This window comes from Odontesthes bonariensis, chromosome 9 (genome assembly GCF_027942865.1).
Source record: "Odontesthes bonariensis isolate fOdoBon6 chromosome 9, fOdoBon6.hap1, whole genome shotgun sequence".
Taxonomy (NCBI): domain Eukaryota; kingdom Metazoa; phylum Chordata; class Actinopteri; order Atheriniformes; family Atherinopsidae; genus Odontesthes; species Odontesthes bonariensis.
The window spans coordinates 13,134,660-13,162,203 of NC_134514.1; the positions used below are offsets into that span (position 1 = coordinate 13,134,660).

A 27,544-nucleotide genomic window follows, 5' to 3' on the forward strand; every position below is an offset into this window, starting at 1 on the left:
GCAGATAGATGGCTGATTAGATACAATAATCTTCTGTAGTGCTGTCTTTTGCATTGTGGATGGTTTTGTGTGATCTACGGTGAATTGCAGGGGATAGTCTTTCTTTTTGTGCTGTTGGGCAGGGTGTGTATTTTTAGCTGAAAGGTTGGTGCACGTTTATGCAACTCCAAAGAGAGTCAGCAGACTGCAATGAAAGAACAATGTGCTGCAGTGAATAGGAGACTTGTGCAGGAATCTGCAGACCTCAACCCTATGATTATGTTATTTTTAAAAACCCATCTACAGTACCTGGTGTTGGCTCCTGGTACAGTCAGGCTTACGCGGACAAAATCAAAACCTTGACATAACTATCAAAGGCAAATATTTATGTTCCAGAGAAGTAGCTCTGTTTGTCTTCCTGGGCTCAGCTGGCCCTTCACTTTAAAGCAGGCATTAGAGTAGATGGGATAGGGGAATGGGAGGAGGGAGGAGGGAGAAAGAAACAACACAGCAAACAAGGGGACAATGACAAGAAGACCAGAGAAAGCCTAACCTAGAGATTACATAAAAGAAAACAAGTGAGGAAAGGCTAAATAGAAACCGAGTCCCCTTACGGAGGGCAGAACAGGGAACAAACAGAGAGTGGATGTAGGTCGGAAGACTGGGCAGCAGGAGACACATTGCTAAGAGTATGTTGATTCTGTGTGCAGCATTGTTTTTTTTATCACCTCCCTCTTCTCTTCCCAAGCCCTCTGTCTCATCTGTCTACCCTAAATCTGTCAGAAAACAGCCACCTTTTACAACTATCCCCACGTCTACTCATTTTTCCTCTCCTACAATGCCCCGAGCTCCTGCTTAACTATGTTTTCTGTGTTCCCACAGCTTTTATTAATTTCACTTAGCCTTAATGGGTTTACTGAGCGTTTATTTGTCCATAAAGGGTAAAAAAAAAAGATAGTTTTTTAGTAGTGCATACTACAGTTCCTCCTTACAGATCTGAGTACACAGATGCCTGTGTAATTTGTTAGTTTTCCTCTCAAGAAGGCATGATTTTGTCCTCTATTACAGCAAAGTGGAACACTGGGTTCAAATAGTCTGTGATACACTTTCACAACCTACTTTGGCTGTAAAGCAACTACTCTGAATGGTTTATTTTCATGATGCAAACACTTAACTGTTGCTGAGGCTGTTTCTTGCTGTTCCCAGGCAGATATGCAGTAAATGCAGGACACAGATAGGCTAGCAGAGGCCCCCACAAACTGTAATCACCCTCTTTGTATCTGCCGTTTCTTTCTTTTTCCACATTGTAAAGGCTCTGTCTATTGACCAGGCTAACTGTCGACCTATTAAAGTATCACTAGAGAATGGGGCATTGTTTTGTTCTTTGGGTCTCCCTACAGTTGTGGGATATAACACAACTGTCATAAAGCAAATCTTTCTGATCCCTGCACATGCACAGCCATGCATGTGATTTTCTTGCCATGCTGGAGAAGCTGGCAAAGATACCAAAGTCTTTTGAAAGGTTGCAAACTTCCAAGACTTTGGTCCAAAATTTGATAAAGCTGACCTAATGTTTTTACATGACATGACGTTTTTTGAATAATTATTTTTAAGTTTAAAGTATGTTTTACCTAGTTGGTATAGGTATACTTAAAAAAAAAAAGTCAGAAGCACATAGTTTTAAGGTTCACACACTTCTTTACGGTTGCTTTAACCCTCATCTGGCCAAGCTTTGACAATCAGACTTCTTGTTCTTTACTCTGGCCATTGGTTGGTTGTCATAAAGGGCAGAGGGAGAGCAATGACTCACCCTGATATTCTGTGAGTCAGTCATTGACTAGCAACGCTGTCAGATACTATATACTGTACTGTCTGCTACAAGTGTATAGGGATCGATCCTCCTCAGCTTTCTCATTATCACATCATGCCTTGTGTACTACATGTATTGATCACTATCAATACTATCACTGACTCACTCTGTATATATACATCCCAGGTTCACGGAGGCAGACACCATTGTGATGGGGGACGTGACATACGGGGCCTGCTGCGTGGACGACTTCACTGCCCGTGCCCTGGGAGCTGATTTCATGGTGCACTATGGCCACAGTTGTCTCAGTGAGTTTATCTATTTCACCATCGCTATGAATGCAGATTGCACCTGAAAGACCAACATTAGGAAAACAAGCATCAAGGACTCACGCCCACTGAGAGTGGGCTGCATGAAAAAGGAACATCAACAAAGACAGAGACTGAAATATGGAGCTATCGATGAACGGAAAATCTGACTAGTTAGTGCAATCTGCCCTAGCTCTTATATGGAACAAATATCAGACCCTTGGAGAAAACGCATCACATTTACCCAGAAGATCGATAGTCAACATGCATTAGAGCTGTCCTTTGAAAACCTCAAGCCGTTTTTGAGGACATTCACCCTCACCCCCATTGTCTGTCTCTTGCAGAACATAGGAGAAAATGTTAAATCAATAGTTTTGATATATTTCTGTCAGAACAACCTCACCTCTTCAAAATACCAGAAACGATCAGCAGAATGTTAAACCAACTGAAAAGCTGTCTGTTTGTTTTGTGTATGTAGGCTCATTCACCATTTGTTCATCATGGGAGACGTGTGTGCATGCGGGCATGTATGTTTACAGAAGAGTTAAAAGGGGAACATATTCCCATTTATGCTCAAAAGCACCCATTAAATGCAAAGAATGCGCTGAAGTCTTTATGGGTTTTGAAGTTAGATCAAACATTACGTGATGGAAGATATTTTCAAAGAAATCAAACTACACACAGATTCCGAGAAAACCCCAGTATATATATGGAGCTGTATGTGATCCTTCCCTTGATCACTCAGTCACGAGGACATCAACTGCACTGTTCCCCAAGATGTCAGCCACCTGAAGAAGATGAAAGACTAATGTTTTGACTGACTCACATTCAGAGTCTCCCCTGTGTTTCTTTATTTCCCTTTTATTTACTCTGCAAAATTTGTGTTGGAGTCTCAGCATACTCTCATAATTTACCACCATGAAATGTGTCCATGTTGTCCAGCATTACACGGGATTATCATGTAGCCATGGTTTAATGATATGATCTTGTTTGCTGGTATAAATTATGATAATCCTCACTTAATATTGTTAACTTTTAAAGCTTCTCTTTTGGCTAAAACCTTAACTCCAAAAAAATGTATCTCTGTACAAAACTGCACATTCAAACACTTTTGTTTTCCTCACTGAAAATTATGCATTTATATTTTAAAATGGCATGGATGTAACTCTACACCTTTACATCATTTAGTATGCGCTGAACGTTGAATATGCAAATTAGTTCCCACCCCCAGCTCCATCGCCTGCAGCTAAAGCATACCTGCTCACTTTCTCCAGTACTGTAAAACTAAAACTACAATACTATAGTAACGACACTCAATAGCGAGTTGCAATATTGGATAAGTTCAGCCGCTCGTGTTTGTCATTGAAAATTATTAAAAAGAAACAGAAAAGGAAATATATCACTATTTTATTGTTTTTTTATGTATTTCTTTCAACAGTGTGTTGAATGTAAACTGAAGAGCTAATAGCGTATTCAATAGTGGGTGAAGCTATCATCAACGCAGAGAAAGCTGCTATTTTCAATTTCTGACTTTGCTTTTCTTCCACTGCACAACAATCCAGAGTCAAGAGTGAGCAACTGTGTTCAAGAGGCAGTCTGAGACCAGTCCCATTAAAGGCTGTAAATCGGATAAATAAAGCCTTGTTTTACCTGTTGATAGCCCAAATAAATAGATCTACACCTGCACTGTACTCTGTGGGAAGATGCCACATCAGTGGGTTTTCTGTAAATGTCCCCGTTTCTACACAAATCCACATCTTATACACGCACGCACACACACACACACAAAAAAGATTCTTCTATGTATCTGTGGCAGAGATGTGTAAACAGAGTGTGAAGAGGAGGGTGGAGACAGTGATGTGGATGATCACTCATGTTTGGACATTATTTCCTTTACATACCTGTTCCAGAGGCCACAGTGGGTCACTGGTTTGGTCCCCGGTATCCCTGGTATCCCCAGACATGTTGAAGTGTCCCTGGGCAAGACAACGAATCCCATTGAGTTTCTTATGTCTTCATCTGTGTGTGTGTGTGTGTGTGTGTGTGTGTGTGTGTGTGTGTGTGTGTGTGTGTGCATGATGGAGAAAAAGCAGTGCTTAGCCTGTCAAACTGTACAGACTAAGGCTGCAGTTGCTGTTTTACGTCCCCGTTCTCAGCACTAACTGCTCACATACTTGCCTGTGTAGTACACTTGTTACCGGAGGATTCCACAACGGGGCACACCTGATCACTCCTACTGGAAGCTGATTTACAGGATGTAAATAAATGTGTAGTCTGATTAACGGTAAATACGGGGTGAATACAAAGGTTTGGGATTTTGTTGATCTTCAAATCACAACAGAAAAAGTGACAGCAGCGTATTGTTGATAGTATGTGAGGTCCCTAAACCAAGCGTGGCGCTAAAAATCGACAATACAAAACATGCAAAGCATCAATACAACGCACCCCTAACGGTCACCTTGTGTAAGACCTCAACCTCAACGCACATTTTTAGTGGGTCAAAAGTCATGCTTGAAAGTCATTACTTCTAAATTAATTTTCAGGTTTTTCTGCCTTCACAGACATCACAGGCAGATATCAATATCTTTAGAATAATTTAAATATCTTTAGAATAATTTGAATAAGAACAAACTGTTTTTCAGAAATTATTTCAAATACTAAGAATAGATTAGTTCATTACGACAAATTTAGTATTTGTAACTGGACCTTTACATTCAACTTTTTCTTTGATGAATAGATGAGAGTTTTTGTTTACATGGACATTAAAAAGCAGGTGCTCTAATTGACCTTAATGCCAAAACACGTTGTAATAAAAACCAGTGATGGTGCAACTGAGTCTTGTCTGTCTCTTTGACTGTCTCTTGCTGCAGCACCTAAGTGCACTCAGGCTACCATGCTAATGTGAACACAGATCGATGTCACTTTGCTCAGCCCTTAACGTCTTGGGAGTGCCTATAAACAAGCAATGGACTGCTGTTATTCTCAATAGAGTTTAACTTATCTACCCCGATCTTTTTAACGTCACGTTTAGCTTCTTGGTTCTCCTCTCAACATGTGCCCAACTTTATAAATGCTTGCCCGATTTTTACTTTTCCAATTAATTGATAACTTAAATTCACATACTTGTTGTCCTGTTACGTTTTCCACTCCTGTCTTCCATGCCGAATCATTTAGACTTTATATAGTTGACTATGAAATCACCTACCCCACCTCCTATATCGAATTAGTTTTTTCCAGCCTACTTCTATGGGGATCTCTCATAGCTTACTTCTGTTCTCATCCCTTGTGCCTTCAGTCCTCTGTTGAGACAGTAGCATCTCTATCTGCATTCACTATCCATTTTCGGCACCTCGCTCCAATGTGTCTTTGTTGTTGTTTCTAGGTCATCAAGTGAGCTGCACAGGCCCATAATTTTTGCTGCATCTTAAGGGGTCATTTATTTAATCATAACAAAGAGCCCTCATCTTCTAATGTGCAAATTATATGTAACACAAGGGGAGGAATATAATCATGATGATAAAGACAGCAACAATTCTTCCGTCTTCCTCGTTTTCGTGGACCATTGCCTACTATGCTCAGCATCACCTCCAGCTGCACCTCCCAGGCATGGTAACCAGGCACTAATAGCAATCACATGTATCTCTCTCCTTCCCTAAATAAGTTACGTCTTTGCATCAATTTCTGCATGAGCTAAAGAATTGATCTGAATGAGTTTCAATTATATCACACAGGTGCCAACCATGAGTTATATATGTGCATGCACTGGTACCCATATAGATGCACACCGATCAGCCATAACTATGTGACCACCTGCCAAAGGAGCTCTGACCAGTCCAGGCGTGGTCAAAGAACATCTGATGGTGTCCTGGAGTGTCTTTTACCAGGACCTTAGCAAAAGATCCTTTGGATCAAGATGAGAATTGTTGCTCACCCTATCTGTCAGTGGTTTTAATGTTATGGCTGATTGGTGTATGTCTGAATGTGCAGCATTTTATTGTTTGAGGCCCCATCAATATTGCATATAATGCAGGCTTACCTGAAATAATAGAGTGAATAATTCATCTGTCTTCCCTTTGTCTTTGCCTTCTTACAGTCCCCATAGATTCCACAGCGGGTATTAAGATGCTGTATGTGTTTGTGGATATCCAGATGGACAATGCACACTTTCTGGACACAGTCAAGTTTAACTTCCCTCCTGGACAAACTTTGGCACTCGTCAGCACTATTCAGTTTGTGGCAGCGCTGCAGGTGATAAAGTACTTCTTCTGTCTGATTCTGTATGCATGTGAATGAGTTCATTTTCATGTTAGAGGCAGACGGATATTTTTTTTTTATCTTTACTCGAGTTCGAGTTGTCAATTGTGGGTATTTTCTGTACGATATGATGTTATTTGCATACACAGAATAGGAATATACACACACCTATTCATCTCAACACTTGCACAGTTTATTTTTATGATTCCTGGCTTTTATGAACACTCTTAAGTTCAATTCAAGTGTGGGTTTGTGAAATCTGGGAGCAGTTATTTTTGATTTGAAAGGTGCAACGACCTCAAGGGGCCTCTCAGTTCAGCATCGTGCTCAGGACTGCTCTTTATGTAAGCAGTGGCAACAGCTATAGTATTAAGCTTTAACATCCCTCTCTCAGGCTTGCTGCCTTGCCATTCTGTAATGTACTCTGCTGCTTTCATTTGCCAAGTTGAACCAACACGACTTTGAGCTTTCACTAATCTAACCACTGCTATTTTTAAATCACGCCCCACCCTCTTGGGTAATATTACATTGTATGTTTGGGTCTTTCAGAATATCAATTGGTATATATGTGCATCTATGTTTCTGTGCATTGATTTAATGGTGTATGAATGGCTGCCTGCATCTCAACTCGTCTTATGGTCTTACTTACGATTGAAGCTCAGAATACACCCAGATTCCCCATGCACTGCCTTACATTAGCCTTAGATTGTTCAATGTGTCATTTTACCTCAGGGCACACTAACTATTTTTCTGTTCGCTGTAATGTTTTCTCTTTTTTCTTTGGTTTCCGAGCTTTGCTTATTTGGTTGTAGGGTTTTGGAAGAGTTGACTCTTCTGAATCACTACAAAGTCAATTTTTCAGCAGGCAATTATTCCCCATTTAATGCTTTCAAATATTTCAATATGTATTTTTACTGTAATGGCCAGACACTGGTCAGTGTTCATGAGGATTTAAACAGAAGTGCCAGCTTTTAGAGTTAATCTCTGAGAGAAAGACTGTCATGCATAACTCTTACATGATCACTTTAGGGCCATTATTTCAGTAAAGTCGTTTTTTGGCTTTTCTCATTCTATGCCCCATTGCCCTCCATCACTTTCCCATCTTTTGCAGTTCTATTTACTTTTCGTCCTACATCAAGTGCAAACAGTCCACACCGTTAGACTTACTGTTGAGATTTTTTTTTTTTCTCCAGACTTGTTCTCATTGTTTTCAAATGAAATAATACACGCTAAATTAAAGTCTAAGTCTAATTTTTAATATGAGCATGCAAAATTAGAAAGATTGCAAATGTAATTGGAAATTTGTCACTTGGAGCGTGCAACCGCTGCTGGCCACACTAACAGAAAGAAATGAACAACAGCCCAAAGAGAACAACAAAACACCTTAAAATATGTTTAGAACTTCCAAAATAGTTAATTGATTTCACTCCAAAAAGAAAGAGAAAAAAAACATTACTCTGTATCTTAAATTTTCCAAAGACCACCTTGTTCACCTACTTAATATTTTGTGGACAGAGATAAAAGTTTAATAATTTGGCAAAAATGCCCAGGGCACATTAGAAAAACAAAAAAATGCCCTCTGCACTCTCATCTAAACCTCACACCATCTTTAAGTTATAGTAGAGGTAGCATCATGGTAATTGGATAAAAAGACAAAAAATCTAAATTGTATCAACAATCAAGGCCAGGTGATTCAAGAAGACAATGAACCAAACCATACAAGTAGATCAATAACAGAAGGGTTAGAACAAAAAAAACATCTTTGGTCATTTTCGTGAGATTGTGTTTGGTTGTAAGTGTTGCAAGTTGAAGGTCATGCCACATTTGATCAATTCAGAAATCCTGTCTTCACACACAGTTTAATAGGGGCATGTTTGATATTGTCCCATTTACTGAATATTTGCACACAGAGTAGCATTCAGATTTTTTGACACACCCTACCACCTATTTGAGACTTATTAGTTTTATTCTTTCTCCCTTCCTACATGTTGCAGGCCGTAAGTGCAGCTCTGAAAGCAGAGTACGATGTGATTGTCCCACAGTGTCGCCCTCTCTCACCTGGAGAAATTTTGGGCTGTACCTCCCCTCGCTTGGATCGCCATGTTGATGCCGTAATGTAAGAAATGTCATTCCTGTTATCTTCCACCACACAGCCGTTTTTTCTTCTTCCTTTTTTTTTAAGTTGGCAGAGCTTATGTAGCATTGACTCATCCAATCATTGTTACCTCCCCATTCACCTCTTCATAGTTACTCCTGCCAATACCATGCCTACCCATGTGATATAAGTAAAAATCAGTGTGACAATACTCAAGTCACGCAAGACTTAACTGGTAGGAATAATTAGCTATGTCTTAGTTCCATATGCAGCGAGAATTAGCCAGATGATGATCCAGAAAAAGGCTGAAAATACATTCTCACCATGAAAATCATTGAATTGGATATAATCCGACACTTTTGGCTGTTTCAAACTGCCGCGTTTCCATATCCTCGCCAAATTTCCCAAGTTTTAAAGTAATGCTTTGACAACATTTAACACTTACTGTGTCATGTGCATGGTTAGAATTAAGAAACTGTGCACCACAGTTTGTTTGTAAATTTGATACAGCTTGTGTAATTACCTTCCCCTTTTTCTGGGGAAAATCATGATGAATGCAGCCAGAAGCTCATCTCTGTTGTCACATAAACACTGTGCACGTAAGAAATTTCGGTTCGTCTTGTTCTGCACTGAAGAGAGTGATCTGGCAAAGCATCAGGTCCGAGAAGCAAACAACATCCTCACAGCTGCTTTGTGTCGATACATCTCGTGCTGCTCCACAGTCTAGAAATCCTACGCTTTGTTGTGCACAGTGAGATAATGTAATTCTGCTGATTTAATTATGCATAGGTGCAACTCTTCCTGTGTCTGATCTGCGCACGTTTAGTGCCAGCCCATGCGATTAAAACCTCCCAGTGCATGAAATTAAAGCAACAACATGTGGGCAAGCTTTGCTATAAGCCTGAGTGGAAACTTATAAAATATATGTTGTCCTTGGTATGTCAGTGGTGATGTGCAGAAGTGTTGAGAACGAGAGTGTATTCTCTACATCTCACTTACTTACATGCACAGTGGATACATTAGATTATATTACACACAGGAGTAACGTAAAAACATGTTGAGGACTTCAGACCTCCTAACATGGGCCATATCTCCTCTTCTCGTATAGCACCAGACAGCCAGAGTCTTTTGTTTTGTCTTGACAGCAACACTGAAAGCTTCATTACAGAGTAAAGAGTTTCCAACTTTAATTAAGTTTCCTTTTACTTTTACGAATTACTGTTTGGTTAATGACGAAACTGATCATTCATTATCAGTAAGAAAAGCTGCGCAGATCAAGCGTATTTGCACCGATACCTCTTCTGAACAACGCATGCTTTTTTTATCATCTTGGATAAAAACAATATTTAACATTGGGCTGTCTTACATTAATTAGAAATGAGTCAGTGCTTCAGAAATGGTATATGCACAAGTTGTAATTGCATTTTTTTTAAATATTTTTTTGGGGCATTATAGAGAATGAAAAGCGTTTTACTATTCTTTGGGGCCAATCTAGGAGCATTGAAAGGGCCAAGTCTGAAGAGACAAAAGGAAAAGAAGATCCATTGAAAAGAATTTAAAGACATGGTCAGTGGACCGTTTCTATCGGCTGCCTGTGCTGTAGCTGTTTCTCATAATAGAACAATATGAGGATGTGAATGAGATGACAATGCAAAGGCACGTAGCATTTCTCATTATACTGAGAGCAGTTTTTGCAAAGAGCAATAGCATAATGATGCAATGTCTGTGGTGATAGAGAGATGTAGAAATGAAGCACATCGGCTTCTTACAGCTACAGAGTGCTCAGGACAACAGTGGCTGAAGCACAGCCGGCTCATTGTTGGGGATATAATTATATGAGGACCAGGGATGTTTCCAAACAAAAAGAAACAGTGCAGCAGGAGCTGTGCTTGGAATCATTTTGTGCTGCTGTTCACTGTTATTGCACAAGACACAAACAGAGGCACAGTTGTGTGTTTTCACATAAACACACTCGACAAATAAAGTCAGGGCTAGTCATTTCTCTAGGTATAGTCCGTATAGCAGACCACCCACTGCCTGTTTTAAGTTGCTCCAAACAGAAACCAATTACTGAGTTTATTTGCATCTCCCAACTCGGAGCGGGTGCCGACCTGAGCCCCCTCACACTAACGGCAGGATTCTTCTCAGCCTCACCCCGAAGGAGAGGTTTATGTAAGAAACCCCTCTCTTTTTTCCTTTTTTTTTTTTTTTGGCACAAACATGCTGCTGTGCATTTATGGTTTCTGAAGTCTGCCTCTGCTTGAGCCTTTGTGAATCCCCAACATCAGACCCTGGGTTAATTGGTAGAGTTTGTAATCTCGGTAAACGGCATGCTCCAATCGCTGGGGTCATGTTTCCTGGACAGCAGAGGTGGGTAGCCCTCAACCTAAGCCTCAGCCCACCTGCCTTTAAACACTGATCTTCTGTTAAAAGGCTGCAGAGATTCATAGGTTTTAAAGGATTTGGAATGAGAATAGATGAAAAGGATGGGATGTCATTATTCATTATCTTTTTTTTATTTTTTATTGAATTTTGAATGTCCAGAGGGGATATTCTTTCTTTTATATCCTTCTCATTTTATTGACCTCAGGACATAAATTGATCTTTGTTTTCTCTATAGTTATCTTGGAGATGGAAGATTTCACTTGGAGTCAGTCATGATTGCAAACCCAGATATCCCTGCATTCAGGTATTGTGAAACAAAATGGTGTAAGATATACATCATAACATCTCTGCTCTTTGTATGCTTGCATCACCGACAAGTGTCACACTTTTTTATCGCAACTTGTAAAATTGACAATTGAATAAATATTCTTACTGCATGATTTAGAAAGAAAAGAAGAAAAGTAAGCATTTTTGGAGAGAAAATCATATAATGTAATATACAGAATGAAATGAATCACATCATGTTTTAAGCACGTAAAGGATGTTTTGTTATGTTATTCGGAGCGTTTCAAGTTTTAAAATCACTTGCACTCATCATCATTATTTCAGTACCATGACAACATGTTCTGAGCATGAAATTCTCTTTTGATGAGGCTGTGCTTGCATGCAAAGTAAAATTGTGTTGTTATACACATACGCACTGCAGCACAGATCACAGGTCTCTCTTATAAGCACGATTCTAATCTCAAGTGTACCCCTTGTACCAGAGAAAAGGAGATTAGAAGCTCAGAAATGCCTCAGTTTTCCCTAAGATGCACTGGCTCTAGTCATACTTGATGGTTTTTCATGATTAGATTTCTCAACTTTCCTTTCTGTTCTCAAGAAAGTTACCTTAACAAAACCTGGCAATTTGCATGGAATGTTTTGTCCATTTATTCTTGTGCTCACATCCAATTAAAATCAGTTTGTCTTGGCATTTTTCTGTCTGTGCTTGTTTGCAGATATGACCCCTACAATAAAGTGTTCTCTAGGGAGTACTATGACCACGAGGCCATGCGTGCTTTAAGGCTGGAGGCTATTGACAAGGCTAAACTGGCCCATAGATGGGGCCTTATCCTGGGAACGCTAGGCCGACAGGGCAGTCCCAAAGTCCTGGAGGTGAGTTTGCATCCTCATTTCAACAGTCTGCTTGTCCTCAGGACACTTGTGCAATGGCTTATAAAACTTCTCATTGTGAGTTTCTTTATGAACTGATTTGGTGACATGTACTACTCACTGGACCAGAATCTTCACTGTGGCAGCTTGTTATTTCTCATTAAGGATGATGCAGCCAAACATCCCTAGAAAGCTTTTTCCTTGATCTTGTGTTTGAGTGTTGCAAGGAATTTTGAGCAATTTCTGCTGTCACTTTGGGAACACAAGTCAAACCAGCCATACATAGATATTCCAGAGTATAAAAATATAGTGGTAAATTCCTGCTGTTCAAAATCTTGTCCAAAGCTTGAATGTGAAAGATTTATAACCACATTACCTACGTATCATCGGACAAAACATATTCTCAGGCTCATAATGGAGCCTTTTCTTGTTTGTCAAAATCCAGACTTGAGAGATTAAGTTAGCGTTGATGTTAAAATGGCAACCAGAGATCAGAGAAAAAAAAAGTTTTATTTTTAGGGTTACAGGAGAGGACGAATTTAAAAGGGGGTTTTGAATAAAAACTCTCCATCTCTCCCATAGCGATCTGTTGAGATTAAGAAGTGTTTGTGTCAGATAACCCTACAAGTGAGAGGACATAATTCTATGTGACAAAAGCCTGGTCATGGAAATGTCTTCCATGACATCTTCCCAAGGACAGTGGACATCAGCAGTGCTCTTACCTTTATCTTACAAAAGAACTTTACTGGGATTTTTTTTCGCTCACTTCGGACGCTGTCAGCGTTCATATCACCTCAGTCCACTGCCGACAACTTCAAAGGCAGAATCACCAAGGGAGCAGAGTTCCCTAAACTTGCTAAACAGATTCATATAATGTATATGTGTGTGTGTGTGTGTGTGTGTGTGTGTGTGTGTGTGTGTGTGTGTGTGTGTGTATATATATATATATATATATATATATATATTGTTTGGGCCTTTACTCAAGGGGCCTCATTCAACTCACCTTGAGGATGAAAAGTTTGTCCCAGCATCATCTGTGCCTATTACTCTTCATGGTTGTGCATTGATCTGGTGCGTTGCAAATGGAAGGCAACACTGAGGGCCTTGGTGTCCCAAACGCTTGCTTGTTGTATGGGAAGTTGTATGTTGTAAGCTTCCCTGTTTTGAAATTATACTTGAAAAGTTACCAAGCAAAGATAGTTGGCCTCAACTCCACACTGTGGTATCAATTTGCTGAATTTCTGTCTTGACTCTCCTTTTTCAGAATTGCTTGAATGGATCATCATCATATGGGTGTGGGAACCTTTGTTAATTCAGTTAGTTAGCTTCTATGTCTCTATTTTTTTCTTACCAAAAGATGTTCACCTCTATATTAGTGCAACAGAAAGTAAAAGGCATCCTCAGTGGAAGATGGGCTGAGCTTTGCTTTATTACCGGTTCTTTCACCTTTATGTATAGAATCTCTTGGTGCATACCTTATGAGACAGCTGAATTCTTAAGGGACGCCTTGACATCTGCAGGCAGGGAGAAGGGAAAACGATAACAGCTTCTATTTACTAAATGACTTCACAGGTGTTGCTTTGTTACTCTCATTGCTTTAAGTTAACGCAGGATAGAAGGTGACAGATTTTTCATCCAATGACCCTGTTTAAATGAGAACTTCCCGCATTAGAAGTGGGGAAAACACCAGTTTGATGATAAGACAGAAATCCAGCTGAGAAAGTGGCTGTTTGGAGCTGAATATGAAGTGATCGTGAGAGTCAAGACTTGAATGCTTCACTGCGGCAGCAATATGACCTCTGGTCATGAAGTTAAAGTTAAGATACAGTTACAGCATAAACTTGGGAGAATCACTTATCTCACCTGTCTTACAATGCATGGAGTAGCTGGAGGACATAAAGGGAAGGAAGGTTCTCTTTACTCCCTTGCTCATCATGCAGTTACCATTGTGTAGTCTTGGCTCTGCAGCAAATGAATAGACGCATATGTTAAGCTTCAGATTGATATTTGGATAACTGTGAAGCAAAGCTTCGAGACAACCTTTCACTGGAGGGTTTAAAAGACTGTCAGTAAAGGTAAAAGTGATGATCTATGCGACTTTTTGCTTCAACTGTCTTTTTATATAGTGCAGTTTGAACCCTGGAGAGAATTGCATTTTGTGTGTTGATTGCAGCCTTTTACACTGATTATTTTGTTTTTCCTCTTCATAGCACCTGGAGTCGAGGCTTCAGTCTCTGGGCAAGTCCTTCACTCGAGTGCTACTCTCGGAAATTTTCCCCAGCAAACTGGATCTGATGCCTGATGTGGATGCGTTAGTATTAAGATTTACTCATATAAACACTAATGTATGTCTTAATTAGGCTTTTAAATGTTTACTCCTTACCATTGGTCCGATGGGCGCCAATCTTGTCAGTTACACCCAAGTCACTTTACCTCAAAAGTAACAACAGTAATATCATAAGGTAGGTTATTGTCATTGAGTGAATAAAACTCAGTCCTCAGTGATGATACTGTGAAACAGTGAAACAAAAAGGAGAAAAAGGGACAACTTTCTCTTGCCATCTTGAAGCACATTTTACAGGTTTTTTTTCTACAGAACGTAAATTTTAAAAGCAAATTTAGCTCATGATCTAGGTTGTGGCAGTACCTGGTTTTAGGCTGATGCTGTGGCGTGAGAAGTGATTTTGATCAGTTTTCTCCAACAACCTTTTTTGGAGCAAAACTCAGATTCTCTCTTATGCAGTATAAAGGTTGCAATTTCATTTGAATCCCTGAAAAGGCTCGAGGAGATTCTTTTGGTCTTATCTGCTCATGTTTGCATGCTCTCACATGTCATAGTTTTCCTCAATATCAAAATCAATATTTCATTTTTTCTCACATTCTCTTTTAAAAAGGCACTATTATGCATTTTGGGTTTTGCTGTTACATTCTGGTTGTTTCATAGCTTTTTGTGGACGTTAAAGGTCTGCAAAGTAAGCCCTGAGTGCATACTCTATGACATAAGATGCTGCTCTGACACACATGCAACACCTTGTTTGTAGTACAGGTTTTATCCCTTCACAATGAAACAGTTTCATTATGTGTAATGCCTTAATGTTGGTTAGTTCAGTACACCTTGAAAAACAAATGTGCAGGTGCCTTGCTGACAGCTATTTTTGGTCTATCACAGTACACTGGGTCTGTCTGGAGGCACGCCTTTTGGAAGAAACGGAAACTAAAGTGTTTCGTTCACTATCTAAAAGCATTTCGGACAGGGGTTGAAAACAGGCACTGCAAAAATTAAAAAGTACGTCATAAGTAGTTTTGTCAAAATGTTGTATTGACATTAGAGATGATAAACATCATCCAGTAAATCCCGAAGGTAAAATAATGATCCTATTAATTTGCATAATGCTTACTTTTAAAGCTCAATGTTTTCAAATTTGTAATAGCTTCGGTCTCTTTTACATCATTTGCATTCAACATCACGGACCCTTGCAGAACAGTTATGATGCACAGCAAGTCGTCAAGCAGCGACTTTTGAAATGTATTCTGTAAGCATCATTGCACACATAATTTGGGTGTCAGCATGATTTGGCAGTGCTTGCTATAACAAAGCTGACAAACAATGTTTTCAAGCTTATAGCTTCATAAACAAAATTGGCATTCACATCATTACAAGTTCGCCTGTACTGACACAGAGTGAGAAAATTTTGTACATGATAATCCACTAAAATTCTTACTTGATCTACTTTTGCAGTGAGATCAAAGTATATAAGTAATAGAAAGTAGTGAAATACGTAACCTTGCCCTCGGCTATGATGTTTTTTGTTTTGCTTTGTAATCCTTTCTTCATTTTTTGTCATAACAAAAGCAAACAGGCAGTATTGTCACTGTTCAATAGAGTGCTGAAAGTTTCAAATTAAGTTACATATGTCAAACAAAAATGACAATGAAATTCAATTCAGTAACCTGAGCGCTACACCTACAGAGTGTCATAAAAGTATTCATCTTCTTCACTGAGTCTAACTAACATGTGTTGGCTTTACAGTATTTCTAACTTTATTTCTGGTGACGTAGTTTTCCATAATCTGCGGATAACGTTTGGAGCAGTGACCGCCCCTACATTTATCACAATGAAGTCTTGCTTTAATACACTTGGCGTGTCTGTTTGGCTGCCCAATATGCACTGCGTTGGACTTTTATATCCCTCTGTACTTCCTTACAAGTTCTACAACAAATGTTTTTACAAATTACATTCCCAAGGTCCATGCAAATACATTCTTGCCTCTTTCTGACTTTTCCAACATGCTCATTCTCTAGAGAATATGTAATAAATATGGAGAGTAATTCCCCTGCCTCCTTTATATATTTTGTGTGCATTTGACAGTATTTTTAGCCACTCGTCATCATTTAAGTGGCATCCTACGTTGCTCAACCATTCAGTGATTTATTTTTAGGCTTCTTACAAAACAAGTAAGCTGTAAAATCATCTGACTTAATACCAATAGATTTCCTCCCAAACTAAAACAGCGGTGAACAGAACATGTCTTTCCATGTATGCATGTTTCTGAAATCACATTAGCAGATTGAATTTCTCCCCCACTTCCCACTGTTATCCAGTCTAACATTCATTGCTGTCTTTAGAAAGAGACTCTTCAAGTTTCTTCAATGAAATATCAGAAACTCCACCTATCAATTTGTCTGGCTTATCTGACTTCCAGCCACAAGAGCAGAGTTTTAAGATGGACAAGAGGTTAGTAAGACAGTGATATGCAACAGCTCCCATCACACTCACAGACACAGGCGCTCTTCCCTCCCTTGGACTGGCCTCTCACTGTGGAGTAATGAGAGGTGTGATGTGTGAGGGAGGAGTGGGTGAGATGGGACAGAAGGTCTGAGAGAAATGGAGAGAGAAAGAGATGGAGCGATGCAGAGCTAGTTGAGGGGGCTGTGTTTGGAATGAAAGCGATCATGGTAAAAGTAATTCTTTTCTTTGTTTTTTGGCTCTCCTCTTCAGACTGACGTATGAGTGCAACTCTAGGATTATGTAATTCAGGCACGATTCACCCAACCAAAGCAAATCTTTATTAAGGACAAAAAGCTTTTCAGCAAGATCTGTTTCACCAGCAAGTATAGTCTTTATCCAAAGATAACAGATGTGTTTGAATACAAATCAAGATTTCTAATACTGAAAAAGTTTAGATGTTGTGCAATATGAGAAAAATAATAATATGCTATGTTTGAAATTCATCTAAACCTTTTATTTAGAAATGCTGAACAACAACAAATCAAATCATGTATCTGAAATATTATTTAATTAATTAATTGATTTGCATCAATACTGATGATATTTACAGGTTTCACAGCAACATGTGCTGCCTGCAATGCAGACAACCTTCTTTCCAAGGAAAGCTTTGCTTATTTCATCAAGACAACGTCAAAGCACAGTTTGAACCACTTGCAGCAGGATGGTTCAGTTGTAAACGTGAAAACGTGATGAAACAAGAAATATAACAATGGAGGGACCAGTGTTGACCAGTATAATATCCTTCGTCAAATAAGAATGCTAAGTTATTCATTTTTCCACCCTTACAGCGTCATTAGAAGAAGAGGTCAGAACCTTAAATTGTATCTGTTGAAGTTGGTGAGCACATAAAAACTATGAGATCTCTTAGTCTCAACATTTGACATAACACTTTTTCTTTCATTTTCAGTTTTGAATGCACGCATAGTACACTGATAGGCCATGACATTAAGACCACTTACCTAATATTGAGTAGGTGTACTGCTGTTCTGCTTGTAGAGGCAGCTACTGTAGGTGAGTGCTTTTGCTATGTGCGAGGGTATGTATACAGTCTGCAAAAATGTTTAGGTGCTAGCAAGTGTCAGAGTAACATTCATGAAAATGTCAGGATGCAGGTTTCTCTAGTAGAGCATTGTATTGTAACAAGATGTGTAGCACTATTCATTTGATCTATCAGTGGTTATAATGTTATAGCTTATCCATGTATTTTTTTGTTCTCATTTCCTAGACCTTTTCTTTATATTTTATCCTTGTAAATGTATACAAATGGTCTGGGGTCTCATAAACAAAAATGGAATCCACCTCTCTGCCACAGACTTGGATGCTAAAACTCACCATTATTAATTTTCCTAATCATAATTTGTTGCATTTCATTGCACTTTGTTCTTCTCTTATAATTTAATTTTTTCATCCCAACTGCTTAGAATATTTTAAGAACGCAGGCATCCTACACGAGCCACAATAGACAACACAATCCATCAGGTGTTTGAGGCTGTGTTAAATCTAGCTATGTCTAAGGATGAATAGAAGGACAGAGAAAGAGGAGACTGAGAGATAGACAAAGGAATGGAAAACTGAAGCTTCTCAGCACTAGCAGACACAGCACACAGTGCAAAGCCCACCCCCAGGCTTCCTCTGTCATTAAACACTCACATATTCACCTGTGGGAAGACAGAGCCACCATTAGCATATGCTCTTAAGTGTGTAATTAGGCTGTCCCCAAGCAGATTTTAAACTATTGCACAGATGTCTGCACACCACATACGCACTCAGCTAGAGAGCAAATGCTATCCACTGCATTTCCACCTCCTGGCTTTCTGTTTGAAATTAAATTTTTGGCCACATTTAAATTAAATCTTTTGTTTGGATTCAGTTAAGCTTACTGTTAAAGGTGAGCTTTTTTTTTTCACAGCAGTACTGAAAGGTTAGTTGCTCTTGCTTTTGATAGGTCAAGACTGTGAGTCTAATTGAAGCATAGCCATGCAGGTGGTGATCCTACTCACAGTGTCGGGGTGTAATGGTCCACAGCAGGTAATGCAGTGAGGCCTGGCTGGAGCTCACATTGCATAGCAGCTGTAAATGTCATGCAGTTTTACTTTTATATAACATAGCATGGACCCCACCAGTATTGAATCGGGCTCCTCTAATCCGCGTAAGTGTTGAAAGATTTGATTTTACACTGAAGTAAACACATCTGTAGGAGACATGTGTCCATCAACGTTATATATTCAATGGTTTTTTGTAGCTTCAAAATTAACTGTAAAATAATTGTACTGCTTGAGACTAAAGCCTACATCTTCCTGTCTCTAAACCTCCCTCCTCTTTCTATCCTTCAGCCTTGTCTGTGCTTCAGTGCTCTCCGTGACATTCTCTGCCATAATGACTTGATTGAAGGCTAGATAAGGACTGAAGAAACATTTTGGGGCAACGCTTTGTTTGTAACTATGCGTTTTACTGAACTGCATCATTCAGCTTTCTACTCCTTAAAAGCAATCCTTTTTTTGCTTTTCCTTTCACGCTTTTTGTCTTACTTTCCACTCAGACTGAACTCTCAGAGCTAATTGGATTTAGTCAGAAGAGTCTTTCTGCATCAATCACAACCCCCTACCAAACCCCCAAGCGCATTCCAGTGTCCAGTGTTCTGTACCTATGTGCACTTTATTACAATACATACAAAGATATGTTGTATATATGATTGGTCTATGAGACTTGCAAATCACTGCAGTACTTTTTGAGTGACAGGCTCTTACCTATTTGCTTTGTTAAATCCAGCTGAGTTTTCAGTTTGTTTTCTCTTTGTTTTTTCAGGCAAGGTAGTTTATAACTGTTTCTATTTTTGGTTTGGTTCTTAGTTTTTCCCAAAAATGTAACGTGAAAATAGATATATTCATGCTCTTACTGGAAAATCAGTGGCACAGGTTTTATTTGCCATCACAGCAGTTAAACAATTAATTGAGTTGCTAACTAGATTTCTACATGTCTCCGCTGTGATTTCAGACCATTCCTCTATCAGGCTTTCTTTCTGGTCTTTTAGTTCTCTCAAGGTTCTGAATGGAATTCTGGTTTGTAGCTGGGTCACTCCAAAACGTTTGAATTGTTCTCTATAAATTTTTAAATGACCTCTCTCTCGCCAAGTTTTTGTGCACACAACCTGATGTTTTCTTCTTTTTTTGTCAATTCAAAGCCATACAAACTATTTAATTTTCCTCATCAAACCAAAGAAATTTTTTCCATCTTTATTCATCTGATCTATTGCATTTGTCAAGTGTGCTTTCACGCGGCTGTCTTGATGAGGTGGAGTCCTCCTTGATCAAAATCTATAATGACCAACCTTGTAGTTTTTCGCTGGAAGGTCTGCCATGAGATCTCGGTGCCGTGCTGAGACCAAATTCATCAGGATGGCCTTGGCGGTGATCCTTGGATCTTAGACAAACCTTCTTAAAGAAGATTATATAAAAATTTTGGAGGAAATCATTTATCAATATGCTGAAACCTTGGCCATAACCTTGAGCTTCCAAAAAGACATTGATCCAAAGTGGTCTACAAAAAGCAGCAAAAATTTTTGGCCAAAAGTATTAATACTCTGAGCCTTGCCATACACACAGCAGAGGTGGTAATGAACATCTGCGCACATACATGTGCACATTTTCTTCCCGTGTCTTTGGGGTGCGGTGGTTTTGTTGCATCTGCCGTGTTTAAAGGTCTCTGATTATGCAATAGAAGCTGATGGACTTAAAGGTCACATCTCATATTCCACCCTTTGTCTAAACTCAGCAAACTTAGGTCTTAGGAGATTGGTGCTCGGTGCTAATGTCTCTGAATCTGCTGAGTCACAAATTAGAGGGATGAATAAGAATTGGCTCTCCGGGGGGAGATTTTATTTATTTTTCTTTTTTTAACTGCATTATTTGAAAATGAGAAAATGCCAAGCTTCTGCCCAGAGGGGTTGGAATATTTCTGTGACAGAAAGCAGACTGAAGTGAGACTCAGTGGTGCAATCAGTTCTGCAGCTGAGAAACTGTCCGAAATGAAGAACAGACAGGAGGGGCATTTGACTCAGTATTGTTAACTTGAAAGTATTCAAGCAAAACAAAAGCTAAATGTTTTTCCCCGTTTCGTGTGTTTACCATCCAGCCTTCGGTTCTGTGCTTGAATCTTATTCTCACAACTCAAGTGGGTATGTTGTTATTGACATTTCCTTTCATTTAGCATTTGTCTTTTTAGGCACTGCAGCTCAATCCATATTTGTCAATATTTCTGACAGAGCTTTATCATAAGGATTAGGGACACGGCATGGTACACTGCCTCTATAGAGATGGAGCTCGAGATAACATTGATCTGTGAAAGCTAACCCTTGTAGCCCCAGTGGTTTTCCATCTTCATTTTCCCATTGTTCATTCTTCCCTGTGGCTGTCCACACTCTCCTCATCCCTCTCTCATGCATTTTCCAGAGTAAACACTTTTCTGCCTGCCAGTCTTCTCTGTCTCTTTTGCCTCTGTTCTGCCCTCTCTTCTTGCTTGTGTTGCTTCAACCTCTCCTTCTGTTTTCCTCCTAGTTGCTCTTTCTCCCTATCACTGCATATCTCTGTCCTTCTCCCTCTTTTTTTCCCAACGCCTCCCCATCTCTCTAATACACAACACCCCACCCCACCCCACCACCCTGTCTGCGAGCTATGTAGGCTACCTCCATGGAGACCAGCTGGTGCTGTTTTTTATTCACACTCACCTAACCTCTCCCATTTCTCTTTCACAGCATTTCTTCTCTTTCAACCTCTGTTCTCCTCTTTCCTGTTTTTCTGTTGATGCCTTCTGCAGCAGGTCCACCCAACTGGACCACTACACGCCTCCCCCCCTCACTTTGTAGCCCTCCACCTTACACTGGCTTGCTATGCATTCAGAATGTGTAGTGTTGCTGTCTTTAGAACTGTTGCAAATCAGGACAGATCACAGATGCTTGTGCTCAGGTGGAGGGAGGCTCCCCGCACAACCCACTGCATCATGTATCCACATGCAGCGTGCAATCGCAGATGTGTCCTGCCTGTCTAATAGGATATTGGTGTCTTACTTTCTCTCACTTCTCCAGGTTTACACACACAGTTACACTCATAAATGTATGTTTGAGCACAAATTGGTGCCTTGTCTTCCTTGCAGGTGGGTCCAGATCGCTTGCCCACGCCTTTCCATCGATTGGGGCACAGCCTTTACCAAACCTCTGCTGTCTCCATACGAGGTAAACACGCACCTTGCACTCAACGAGCTGCCACTCACTTCTCGGACATACACAGACTTTCCAAACAGTAAAGGGAGCCCTTGACAGATGTCACCGGTGAAGCATTTACCAAAGTCCAAGAGACAAATGACTATGTTAAGTATATCTGAAAGAGCAGTGAATTTACGTCGCACTCATCAAGGCCTGCTTGTGCTGAAGATGGAATATCTCGCTTACTCCTTCCTCCCTCTTCTGCTCCATGCCATTTAGCACAGCAGTGCTCTCATATGCAAAGCCCCAAGAGCGGCAGACTAGCGCCCTCTGCTGGTATCAGGACCACACGTCCCCATCCTTCCTGCAGCTGTCTTGTTTTTGTAAAGAGATCGAGATAGATCGGACATCCGTCGATAAAGATCAATTTCAAAGCGAGTGTTTGAGTGTGTGCTGCTGCAACCTGTTGGCAGGTTTGCTTTGTGATGGGCGTGGCAACTATTTGCTGCACGTGACTTGACTGGTTAGCATTCGACTATCACTTCATTCAAGTGATAATTTCCTCAACAACAAGCCACTTATTTAAATCCTTGTGAAAATGGCTGCAAGGGGTATAGCTGTCATGAATATTGGATTGTGATTTGAAACGATTACCGTGTTATTCCAACTAAATATCTTTGTGCACTGTTTGTTAAAGCACTTACACTTCAAAAGGAGAAAAATGATAGCATTCACAACCAAACATAAAGCAATGTTTATTTTGTATTTTCACTGAGGCCTAAAATTGTTAAATGTGCCCCTACAGTACTGAGAAATGCAGCAATGTGTTTTCTTATGTTACTGCAGGATTTGCTCTTCCCACCAGTTATTTGGGAAGTGCATTTAAATCATTTTCAGATGCACTTGTATCTACGTGTTTGTGATAAAACTTAATTCCTCCTCATCTCATACCTATGAGAGCCATACATCAGTGTGCTGTGCTTTTCACAGTGGCATTTAGGATGGAGATGAAGAAGAACAAGATGGGAGGGTAGAGTGAGCATGGAGAAGGGATGGGGAGGGGGGGCAGCAGCAGCATTTATTTTCAGTGCGTCTCATGTTATATTTATAGTCAATAAGACACACTTGGCTCTCCTGTCAGAGCAGGGATTAGCAAAGGAAGCTTCCACAGAGAGATGGGAGAGGAGGACACCAGTGGTTAATAGCGAGAGAAATAAGAGACAGCTGGAATGAGGGCAGAGGAGAGAAGTTAGAGGATGTTTTGGAAAAGGCAAAAAAATGACCATGTTTTCCTCTATTGCAGTGTTTCTTCTATAGAAGAGTAATCTGATGTAATTTGATAGATGTTTTAAAAGGTTGATATTAAAGAAAAATAATTTGCTATGATTTTGTTGTAAAAAATTATTAACTGCTTTTTACAATCTACTTGCATCAATTTTATTTATACATTTTATTTGTAATACTTGTTTTATTCCTTGCAGCTGCTTTTACTTGCCTATTTTCTATCCACAGATGGATTTTTTTTTTCTATTAGCTCTGCACTGATGGTTAAGAAACACCAGCTTGTCACAAGCTGAGGAATAATTATATATTATGTCCTACCAGAAAAAAAAGAAAGATTGCATCACTTTGAGCCTGAATTTTTCATGTTTCCTTTCAACTAAATTCTCTAATAATGTGTAAGTGTTTTTGGAGCTTTGTAATAATTCTATGGCTTGTTTCCCCTCATATTTCCATATATTATCTCATTTATCCTGAAGCCTTGGCATCTAAATAGTTTGAAAATTTAATAAGGAATTGGACGGATGAATAAATGAATAGCGAAAGCATTTATTTGTTCATTTCTAATGCTTGTTTATTCATCTGCTAAGTCATTCCACCGTTCTATCTATCATTGAGAATCATTATTCACAGGCACTTCTCTTCCATATGGAGCAGTCTGCACTTATGTCACAGCACTGTCTTGCCTTTGCTGTTGTTCTCTTCTAACAGCTGTTGTGTCACGCAGTGCAGTTGCATAGGGATAACATGACAACTCTGCATGCTATCCAAGCTTAATATTTTGACACCTGCCTTGTCTGTGTACTCAGTCTGTGTCTTCTCATCACTCTGGTTTTTCTGCAAATCGTTTGAGCAAAACTGCAAATATAGTATTAGGTACAAAGGAGATACAGAAGAAACATGCACTTCAGAGAGCGCTTTTAACAACTTTATCTCGTCTACTTTTTTCTCTTTTTTTTCTTATGACACTCCTTCCATTCATGTTTCTAACTTGTTATCTTCCAGGCAGCTGTTGCTCTACAGGAGGTAGGCTGGAAGGAAGTGTACCCCATGGACTTCTATGCTAATCAGAGCTTGGGGCCGTGGGCGCCCAACCACCCTGACAACCAACCTGTGCGGCCCACTCGTAGACAGACCCAGGTAAACAGGGCTTGGACATAAAAGACAGAGAGGAGCGGGTTGGGCAAAGGATGGTAAAGAGGGTATTCAGGCTAAGTTTGATAGTCTGTATCAGTATGTCACCACACTGACACCCAGTGGCCCAGTGACAGCAGGACATGTATGTGGGGCATTTCTCCTAAAGGTGTGGCTGTAACCTTCACCTTCGTGTGCTTTCTAAATGTTCTTATTTATTTAAGAACAAAAAAGACGATTCAATAACAATCTAAATGCACCTCTATGAATATACTCAACAGTGGCCATAATGCCTAATATTACAACTAATCTGTCCGAGGTAGGTACTGTCACTGTTCCAAGTTTTAATGCTGTCCCACTGCCTTCCAGCAGAAACGAGGCACAGAGCCAGCCCTTCCTACCAAACAGTGTGAGCAGAGTCAGTGCGCCCCCTGTGGCTGCCAAGGGGAATGACTTTTCACATCATGACCCGAGCTATCTTTGGCTCGTCTCCTGGCCGCCTGACAGAAGGAGGGAGGTCAAACCACAGGAGGAGAGTGGGTATTTGTCCAGGCTGTCTATAAGCGAGTGGGGCTACTGCCAGAGGAGTTTTCAACCTCATCAAAAGGATTACCAGCCATATCTAATCCCTAATCTTACAACACAGCAGATCAAACCAGACTCACTGCTCCTTTTCACATGTATTCTTAGCTGAAAATACACGCCACTGAAAGAATGGCTCATGTGTTCAAGCTCATGCATATCCATGTAAGTCTAATTCAAACGATGGAGCTTTCTGCTGTGTAAATACAGTCAGTACTCCCTCATTGGGGTGATGTGTGGGCCTTTTTGTAATGCAGACACTGCTTTTATGATAGAGAAAGAAAGTTAGATGACCTTGAGCATGTTGTATGGAATTAAGTGTCTCTTAACGTGGGTGTCTTTAGTCAAATGCAAAACACTTGTACTTTGATAAGGCACTATTCAATGTTCAATATTTGAAATAAGCTTCCCTTCATGAAATGCTTTCAAGTCTGTCAGACATATTGTGTTAGGCACCTCTTTGGATGTACAGAGTGAATACCATATACATTGTTTTGCTTTCCTGCATTTCTTGTACAATTTTAAAAACAGTAAATGAGAAAAGGAACCTTGTGTCTTGAGTAAGTGTTATTTTTTTCTAAAATGTAGAGCCTCGCTGGAGCAATGAGCATGTTTCTAAAAGCTGAGAGCTGTGAGTTCCTAGATGTTTGCAGAGCTAGTCACGACTGCTGTCCAAGCTCATTATTAATTTATGGCGGAGTCTGTCCATAAATAAATAAATAAACAAATAAACACTCCATTGCCGTTTTTTTTTGCCACAGCAATAACTGATTGACAGCAGCTCACTGTGACCTCAGGAAGAAACTAAGGAGCTTGTCAACATTCCCAGACGACCAAACACTGTCTCATGTGCTTATGGTCTTTGGTGATTTTGTTATTTGCCTACAACTACCAGGCTTCTCTTGTCAGATCAACCATTGTGTCTCCTAGGCAACAGAGGCCAGTGTGATGCAGCCATCCAGCTAGATATCAATATTGCTCATGACGTGTCCTCGTAGAAGCAGTTGTTTTAAAGACCTCAGTACTTGCCACCATACACTGTGTGATCCACAGGGTCAAGAATAAATTATTGACCTGCAGAGTGCTCAGTCGGTCACTCACCTGATGTTTTATTCATTTATTGGCATATTCTGTCAGGAATAAAAAGGCCAGAGGTTTAGAAAATCTTCCTTTTCATCTAAAGTGGGCAGCTTCTGATCTTAGTCATAAAGAATTTGAGTAAAACCAATTTCATTTCTAAAATGAACAGCAGTCAATTGGAAGCAGCTGGCATTACTATCTGCAAGATTTAAGATTCTTTTATTTGATGTTCTGATGTGCTTGGCATTTTTATGGCTACCAACTGCTCAAAGACAAAAAACAAAGACAACGTGGTTGGGATTTTACGCTTGAATTTTAAAATGTATGTATTTAAATATAATAGTTCAGGTTATCAAGAGCCCTTTGTTTATATATTCACAAAGTAACAGGTTTTTGACACATTTTAGAAATGTGGTAGAAGTGTGGCTTTTATTTAGCATTTATGGCTTCTTTTTTTTAATGGTAAGGATCAAGTTTAATGTATTCAGTTTTAGCTTGTAAATATTAACATCAGTCAAACATTCTTTAGATGTTTATTGCTTCTTAATCATAGCCCTAACAATTACTTCTCTGTTTACACGTGTTGAAATGACAATATAATTGGAAATAATTCTTAACCAAAAAATAGAGTACACTAGAGTACATTTGTCAGTAAGTTCTACTAATATCTTCTTTATGATTAACACAATACACTCACAAGAGTGTACTGTGTTAATGAATGTATACTGAACTCAGCAGGCTTGTTTGCATAAATAACCTGTTTAGTCTCTTTTGAAACATGTCCACTGATTACATGATAAAGTATAATTTAATATTCAATTGAAACGGCCTTATATATTGCATCTTCAATTCATATTTTATAAATAAATAGAAATAATACAAAGAAGGTGAATTTACAAGTATATATACATACATTTAGCTTAATAGCATATTTTGGTGTCTGAGTAAGCTCACAGAAGCAAACTAGCAGCTGTGTGAGACCTGAACATTAATGTGTGATGCCAGTCAATGAGTCACTGTAAACCTGAAATTCATTTCATATCATGCCACCAGCTGAGTGACCACTAAGTGGCACTATTTTCATAACTTATTTGCAGTCCACAGGCATTCAAGCTGCATACTGCTCACTGTAGAGAGGCTGTGCATGGGTGAGTGCGTACAGTGTGCTTGGCAGAGTACAAGCAGCCATTGTGCTTTTAGGGTGAATTCATCTCTGCTTTCCCTCATCCTGCTTGACGTACCATCTCTTCTGTTCTCATCCTCCTGACCTAAATGTGTGTGCAATGAGCACCCAGTTTATGGATTTATCATCATTTTATCATGTTTTACTCAAACTGTCGTCATGAGCTTAACGCAACAGGTGCACAGGTCATGTAACACTCACAGGTTTACCCCCACTCTATGGTTTGCTGGTGCCCTGGACTTCTTTGTGTTGCCTACAGCCGTCAACGATTATGACTCAAAAGTCACATTTCAATGCATTCTCAACAACCAC

The 27,544-nt window shown here is 39.6% G+C and overlaps 1 protein-coding gene across 2 annotated transcripts in view; it reads left to right on the top strand.

The window, feature by feature from the left end:
- The window catches only part of dph1 (diphthamide biosynthesis 1), a 61,053-nt gene extending 35,532 nt beyond the window's left edge, over positions 1-25,521 (top strand). Inside the window, exons 4-12 of one of the 2 annotated variants that reach the window (XM_075473180.1) lie at positions 1,976-2,097; positions 6,191-6,345; positions 8,346-8,467; positions 11,067-11,135; positions 11,833-11,989; positions 14,197-14,297; positions 21,924-22,002; positions 24,259-24,393; positions 24,757-25,521. In XM_075473180.1, the coding sequence (XP_075329295.1) occupies positions 1,976-2,097; positions 6,191-6,345; positions 8,346-8,467; positions 11,067-11,135; positions 11,833-11,989; positions 14,197-14,297; positions 21,924-22,002; positions 24,259-24,393; positions 24,757-24,840 (1,024 nt within the window). In that variant the 3' untranslated portion in view covers positions 24,841-25,521. The remainder of the gene's footprint in view (positions 1-1,975; positions 2,098-6,190; positions 6,346-8,345; positions 8,468-11,066; positions 11,136-11,832; positions 11,990-14,196; positions 14,298-21,923; positions 22,003-24,258; positions 24,394-24,756) is intronic. The other variant, XM_075473182.1, reaches the window with a different exon arrangement.
- The last annotated feature ends 2,023 nt before the right edge of the window (positions 25,522-27,544 follow it).